The 7,379-nt window shown below is 37.6% G+C and overlaps 2 protein-coding genes across 3 annotated transcripts in view; one reads left to right on the top strand and one right to left on the bottom strand.

Annotated features, from left to right (window-relative positions):
• LOC106877793 (zinc finger-containing ubiquitin peptidase 1) overlaps positions 1–395 on the bottom strand; it is a 21,455-nt gene extending 21,060 nt beyond the window's left edge. For both annotated transcript variants that reach the window (XM_014926803.2, XM_014926802.2), the window contains exon 1: positions 160–395. The gene's annotated coding sequence lies outside the window, so the exon portion shown is untranslated. The remainder of the gene's footprint in view (positions 1–159) is intronic.
• Positions 396–447: 52 nt separating this feature from the next.
• Positions 448–6,950, top strand: LOC106877795 (UPF0389 protein CG9231). Its single transcript, XM_014926806.2, has 3 exons — positions 448–660; positions 2,859–2,958; positions 5,860–6,950. The coding sequence occupies exons 1-3, from the start codon at positions 522–524 to the stop codon at positions 6,071–6,073; spliced, it is 453 nt and encodes a 150-aa protein (XP_014782292.1). The 5' UTR covers positions 448–521; the 3' UTR covers positions 6,074–6,950.
• The last annotated feature ends 429 nt before the right edge of the window (positions 6,951–7,379 follow it).

Raw genomic sequence — 7,379 nt, 5'->3', positions numbered from 1 at the left:
TGTGTGTGTGTGTGTATACACACCGTATTCTTTTTTTTGTAAGTGGTTCTATTTAAGCGCTGAAAATGAATCGGGAGGAAAAAAACGAATGAATTGAATTGGTATGTGAAAAAAAAAAATTTGAAAATAGATCATGTAGCTTATTTCTTCATTACTTACAAAATGTCACGACGAATTCTGTCCGTGTCACTCCAGCAAAATGTGACAGTGCTTAGTAGAAACCGAAATTCGTGGTGAAAATGGGTAAAAATTTCAATTTACAGGTCGGTGGTTAACGGTTATAGATGTTCTGTTTTAAAGAATTGATACAAGAAACACGCCGAGGAGGTGGAGGAAGGGACAAACTTGTTACTGCACCGCACAGTTGCCTTATGTTTATTTATTTATGTAGTAGTGTCGCTATTGATAAGGAAGGAGAGAGGGGGGGAACCGGCCAGCAACGCGGAATAATTTTATTGAGGAGAACTACGTTTCGCTATACACCGTCTGTCATTGACATCCAAAACATTTATTAAGAAAACATGTCTTCATCGTCTCTGTTCTGTTGTCGGTTCCTTCGGCTGTCACCTTCTCTTCGATGCTCTGATTCTTTCGTTGGCAATCGCTTCAAGTCATTCTTGCAATTCACTCCTGGGATCCGTAATTCTTCACAACTCCAAGGTTAGATCCTTCTCACATCACAAACTGTTGCTTTGAAACCATATTCTTCATCGCATCGCGTTTCTCTATCAATTACCACTCGGTCGGAATTATTATATTCGCCGATGTCCTTGAGGAAGAATAAGGGGGGGGGCCATCTGTGAATATTGTGCGCGAAACGATTCCATTTCCACTTCCTTGCAAGTTTTAAAAGTTTTGTACTCCCGTTATTAAGAAGCAATCAATTAATTATTAACTTAGTCCTAATTAAGAGAAAACTAATTGGACTTTGAATTAGTTTTCTCTTAAACCTCGGACCATTGTTATTCTAATAATCTGAGGCATCTGGACCGAGGCATCTTCCTTTGCCTGTGATCGACTTGGTGAAGCGGTGAGTTTTGGGCAGAGACAAAAAAAAAGTTAAAATTGCTTAACCTGTCACGTTAGTGCTTCTCTCCTGGGAGAGTAATGATATTGCATCTTATCAAATTTGTGGTTTTGTATTAAAAAACGAAAAGCAATAATTACCAGGACCATATATGTCCAAATCCTTCCAAGGTCAACACCGCCTTTCATCCTTTCAGGGGTCAACAAAATAAAGTAAAGTACCAGTCAAGTACTGGAGTCGATTGACATCCTCTTCCCCAAAATCGTTGGCCTTGAGCCTAAATCATAAACCATTATTGCTAGGAACGCAAGTGACAAGGGCTGTTTAAGGAGATAAATAAACCCTGGCAGTCGATCGGAATTAACAGACTGCGTCATTCACCCTCTTTTCCAGCCTAACCTCTTTATTTATGTTCTGAAGGAAAGTAGGGCCTTAAAAGAAAGCAGAAATCGTTCTTATCTCTACGACTTCGTGATTTTGTACGTGTGTGTATTTGGAAGGGACAAGGGTCAAAATTGTGGAAATAGGCCATAATCAACTGGTTTTCCTTGTAACTTCACGAATGCACATTATACTGTACACGCATGAACACAAAACACACGAAATGAAGGGAGGGAGAGAAAAAAAGAAAAACAATAGGTGTATATACTAGACATTTCGCCTTTATTCAGTAAATACTAGAGTAATTGGAGTGTGTGAGAGAGAAAGAGAGAGAGAGAATTGATTAATAGTTAGTAAAGTAAGTCTAAATCTTTAAAAAAAAGTCAAAATGGTTTGTTAACAGCCAAGAATTCGGTTAATTAAAATTGGAATTAGATATGCTTCAGTGTAGAAAAATAAAACTGATCTTTAGCAAGCGTGGTGATAACTCCAGGCGTGCTCCAATCTTATGCTTTATTTAATTGGATACGGCAGACGGTATCTGTGACCATCGACCTTTGTAGATCCACCGACGTTTGGTTCAGTTGATGACGCTTGTTGGAATGGAATTTTTGAGGAATGCATTGAGAAAAGTGTTTAGTAGGAGGTCTGGGGTAGGGATAACGAGTATAGAAGAGATAGGGAGGGGATTCTGGTGGGCGACATAGATAACCAATTTGGTGAGATAGAGTTCGTTGAAGGGGCAACAGAATAAGGCAGCCTAAAAACAGAGCGTGACTGGGTTGGTGTGACTTGCTTAATCAGCATTTTTTTAAATGTTGGTAGTGTGTGTATGGAGCGGGGATCAGTCACCAAACTGGGGTTATGCTGGATCACTGCTTTTCAAAAGTTCTGGACTGTCATATCGACCCCCAGAACTTAATTCAGTCTGATACTTTTATTTATCGAATCGCCAAATTACGGGTTTTTTGTCATAACCACACTAGTGCACCCCGCCGATTTTGTTTCCTCATAACTTTCAGAAAAATGGATATTTTTTAATAAAATTGTTTACAAATACGCTTCAGATGGTGTAGATTCCGATTATGTCGGAATTTGTTGTCAAAAAAAAATGTTTTCCGCAGGTGGAGAGGAATTTCGGATAATTCACACGAGTCCGCTTTGATTTTTTTTACAGATACCTTTCAGAGTGTATAGATCACGATTAAATCAGAATTTAATGGTTGGCTCGTACACATACATAATGACACAACACATTTTTTTCCGAAATTTCATGTTTCATTTCAAGTTTCATACATGTGATATTCGTACGCATGTGTACGAGTCCACCAATCTTTTTTCACAACAAACAGAACCAAATTCTACCCCCAAAATTAGTCCACCCTGTTATAAAACCACTATAAATGTGACTAAACATACGATGCAATAAAATGTGATGCTTCAATTCTAGGAAATCCTGCTAACCTTAAGAGAGCAACTAATTTTGATAAACGCATTTTGGTTTGGCATAAGAAATATAAATCTGTTGAAGATGTCCCTGAATACATTTCGTGAGTATATTCCATTTTATTCCAATGTTTACCCTCATCCCTACCATGATATCTCGCTATCCTCTTCTTAACTATGCTGTGTTAACCTCATCTTCATCCCTTCATGGTGGTCTGAGCTTAGTTTCAATGTGGTTAGCAAGATTGCTTGCTAGGCTGCAATTTATAGAATTGATTTGCCTTTGGTTGATCTGAAAGTGGCAAAGAGACACCCGAAAAATTTTGCAAAGCATAGATCTATGGATGTGGTGTTTCAAATGTGACTCTCAGAGTATCAGCAGAATGAAATGTTGTCTTTCAGTAAAGAAATTAACATCCCAGGGCTGCAGCATGTATTGTGTAGTCAGTATATTTCATACATTTGGCACAGTCCAACGCAGAGAAATAAATAATAAATAAATAACAAATGATAGGTGGTATAACAGAAGTAATGCACCCAGAACAGTCAATATAAAAAGTGTGCTGTATTATATATTTGGTTACACACTCAATGAGCAGAATGAGAACCTACTCCACTTTATCTTGATATCCAGCACTTCACTGTGATATCCTGTTTTCAACGCTACTGTGATATCTAGCTCTTAGTAACCTTATCATGATATTCAGCTGTTAACTCTCTTTTGTCCAATTGCCCCCCTCTCTGTCTGTCTGTTTCTCCCTCTCCTTCCCCTCATCCACTCTTGTAACCTCCCCGACAGTATGCCATCTTTTTCTTGTCCTGTTTACTGTCTCATCATTTATATTCTGCTGCCCTGCACTTTCAAACATCCCCTACTCTCCTCCCCTCTCTCCTGGCACCCCCTATCCCACTCATTCCCATCCCCCTCATACTTTTGAGTCTACACTGACTCCTTGTCACCACTTAAATACAGTAACAAAAGGGTTAATGAGTCACTTAAAAACAATTGGGGTGAAAGCATCAGGTGTGCTGTTGACGAATTTCAGGAAGCATGGCTATGGAAGTTTTGAAGGATATAGTGTCCTGACTTCTAATAGCTGATGTGGGTAGTTAATCTTGTAAGTGTATCCATGAGTGTTAGGTGTATGGGATTCAAAAAGGTGCCTATGGTTGTTATTAGAAAAATAATGGATAATCTTGTGGGTGTCTACCAAATCAGTTGCCAAATGTATGAGCTTTAATGTGTCCATGTCCAGGGAAGCAAGGTTTTCAGAGTATGGTTGAGGCCTGATGGCGAGTCTTTATCTGGTTGATATATTCATAGCATTGTCAGCTTTTTTTTTCTTGGATTCTCAGTTTTTCTTAAAATAATGTGTTGTTCTATGCTATCTGCCCTCATAGCATGACCAAATTTTTATTTATATTTTTATTCTTTATTTCAAAATTTCACAATCAATAGCTGCCAAAGTTCTCTCAGATTTCATTTGCTGCAGTATTGACCTGTTTTTTTTTTCTTTGTTCTTTTCTTTCCATCCATAATAGTCTCAATAATCTTCTCCATCTCCATTTTCCAAATGCACCAGTTTCTGAACTGTCCAGCTCTTAGAGCATCCATACATCATAACTGGATACCTCATTGATTTTATCTCTCCCTCTCTCTTTGTCTCCCTCCTGTCTCTCTCTCTTTGTCTCCCTCCTGTCTCTCTCTCTTTGTCTCCCTCCTCTCCCTCTCTCTTTGTCTCCCTCCTGTCTCTCCCTCTCTCTCACATAATTTTCTATAGTCCCATCATGGTAGCCTCTCCATAAGTTCTTTTAATTTCATTCAAGTATTCCCCTCTTCGTCATTTCTGGTAACCTTGAATCCAGTGCATGTGCACCTGTGCACATGCATGCTACACACAGACACATATATGATAGGCTTCCACACATTTTCTGTTTACTAAATTCATTTACAAGGCATTGGTCTGGAACTATTAGTCTGTTATGCTGAACAACTAGTTACAGGAAAGTAAACAAACCAACACCGTTATCAAGTAGTGTTGTATGTCAAACACATGCACGTACACACATACACACACACACCATTTAATATACACAGTATTTAAATATGAGCAACTAATAGTTTCATGCTTTGGAAACACAATGATCCAGCAGATTTATATATTTTACCTTGTGTCTCCAAGCAATTCTTTCAGGTGAGAGCCTGAAGATTACTTGGAGACACAAGGCACAATATATCAATCTGCTGAATAATTGTGTATGTTTCCATGACATGAAACTATTAGTAGCTTATATTTAAACATTTAGCATTGAAACTGGCCATGTCTGGCCTCAAGTATTCTACCTGTTTAATGTTTAAACCAGTTAGATCCAGCTTCTCACCCCTACTTGTCAATGTCATTCTAAAAATATACAATCACATCTTTGAAATCTTGAAGCTATGAAATAATGCATGATTAGTTCAAAACAATGTGCGTAAATAAGGATTATGTTAGACAGAATAATCTGAATGCTAAAGGGTTAAACCAGCCAGATCTGGCCTCTCACACTTACCCTACAATGTCATTCCAAAAATAAACAATAAACAATAACATCATCAAAATCTCAAAGCTGCAAGATAATGCATAATTAATTCAAAACACTGTGAATGGATAATTATTAAATTTGACAGAAGAATTTGAAAGCAAAAGAATTAAATACAGCATATAACCAATGATATTTATCTCTCACTGGAATGGAGTGCTTTTTTTTTTTTGTTGTTGATCCTACTTATATCAAGGGGCTTCCAAATTCATTTGCACAAGGCATCTGTCCTGGGCTACAGTCAAAAACATTTTCCCAAGGTGTCATATAGTGGGACTGAACCCAAAGCCACATGGTTGCAAAATGAATTTCTTTACCACTCAACAATGCATGTTATTGTTTTGTTTGTTTGTTTTTATTATTATTATTATTATTATTCGGTTCTGATATTTGTTTCTTTTCTCTCTCTCTCTCTCTTTTAGGATATCAGTGATCAACAAAGCCAAGGACTGGAGCCGTGTCTATGTCAGCCTCTGCATGGTGGCTGTCACCATTGTCCTTTGCATCATTGTGATGTACAGCGGGAGACAGGCTGCGAAACGGGGCGAAGGAGTGTCAAAGACCAACATTGAGTGGCACCGCCAATATAATAAGAATAATAAGGAAGAAAAGAATGGAGATGAGACCAAGAACTGAGACATATTTCTCCTTCTCTCTCTCTCTTTCTCTCTCTGTCTCTCATACACACACACACACATGGTTTCATGTAGAGGCATATACACAGGGACACAAACAAGCACATGCACTTACACACACACTCACATAAACCACCCCACTGACAATCAATATGGACTAACACACCCACAAATACATGCACACACACACACACACACGCATACTTAATCATGCAAACACGTTTTCATTCTTGCTCCCCAAACAACCCTGCATATATACACCTAAACCGTATGCTCCTTCTTCCTCCCACCACACACACACACACAAATGCAGTGCCCCGTACTCATATATATATCACATGATCATGTGATTGAGCAGACTGTTGAATGTTGTTATACATCGCTAGTCACAATGCACTTTGCATCATTTTAGCTTTCTAATGAGGCCACCCTACTGACTAAGTCAGCAGGCCAAAATACATACATATACATATATATATTTATATACATACACGCACACACATACATATACACACATACAGGATGAACCAAAAGTCACACACAAAATTCAATATGTTCTGGAATTGTCAATGACATGCTTCAGTTTTTCTAAAATTAAATAAAACAATTTAGAAATAAAATAAAATAAAATGAAATTTATATTTTCTTTAAAAAAAAATGCAAAAAACCACCCAAAAAGCAAAAAATATCTAAATAAATAAAGTTGCTTCACATGGCCTTAACACTGATGGCTCCTCTCAAAGAAAGAACTTCACAGCAACATAAACTAATCAAATATATATATATTGGAATATTAGTGCTATCCTGCCTCTTTTACCAAAATATTGACTGTAGATATGTGACCACATGAATGAAAGTAAATTTGTTAACTGAAGTCACTCTTGTATTTTGTCCTTTTATTATTTTTATTTTCCTTGTTCTCTTTTGTCTTCCATTTTTCTTCTTCATTTTTGCTTTCTTTCGGCCATTTTCTAATGGCTTCTATCATTTGTCTTTATCTGCTTCCTATTCTGTCTTGTTTTTTCATGTCATCATTTTCTTCTTATCGTCATCACCACCACCACAATCCTTGTTCTCATTAAGGTGGTGAGATGACAGAACTGTTAGTATATCAGACAATGACATTTTTTCCAGCTCTTTACATTGAGTTCAAATCCTGTCTAGCTTGCCTTGGCCTTTCATCCTTTCTAGGACCACGGTGGGGGTTAAATAAAATAAGTACCCTTTGAGTACTGGAGTAATTGACTAACCTGTCCCCACTTAAAAAAGTTACAGGACTCATACCAAAATTTTGAAATCGTTACTTA

Source organism: Octopus bimaculoides, chromosome 21, assembly GCF_001194135.2.
Source record: "Octopus bimaculoides isolate UCB-OBI-ISO-001 chromosome 21, ASM119413v2, whole genome shotgun sequence".
In the NCBI taxonomy this organism is placed as follows: Eukaryota; Metazoa; Mollusca; class Cephalopoda; order Octopoda; family Octopodidae; genus Octopus; species Octopus bimaculoides.
Note: the sequence above shows the minus strand (reverse complement) of the source record. Positions and strands in the feature narration are given on the sequence as shown.

Excerpts from the sequence above, each read along its gene's own strand:
- LOC106877795 (XM_014926806.2), top strand. The coding sequence starts at position 522 with ATGTCTTCATCGTCTCTGTTCTGTTGTCGGTTCCTTCGGCTGTCACCT. Across the intron at positions 661-2,858 it reads TAATTCTTCACAACTCCAAG|GAAATCCTGCTAACCTTAAG; the intron begins GTTAGATCCTTC and ends CTTCAATTCTAG. Across the intron at positions 2,959-5,859 it reads GATGTCCCTGAATACATTTC|GATATCAGTGATCAACAAAG; the intron begins GTGAGTATATTC and ends TCTCTCTTTTAG.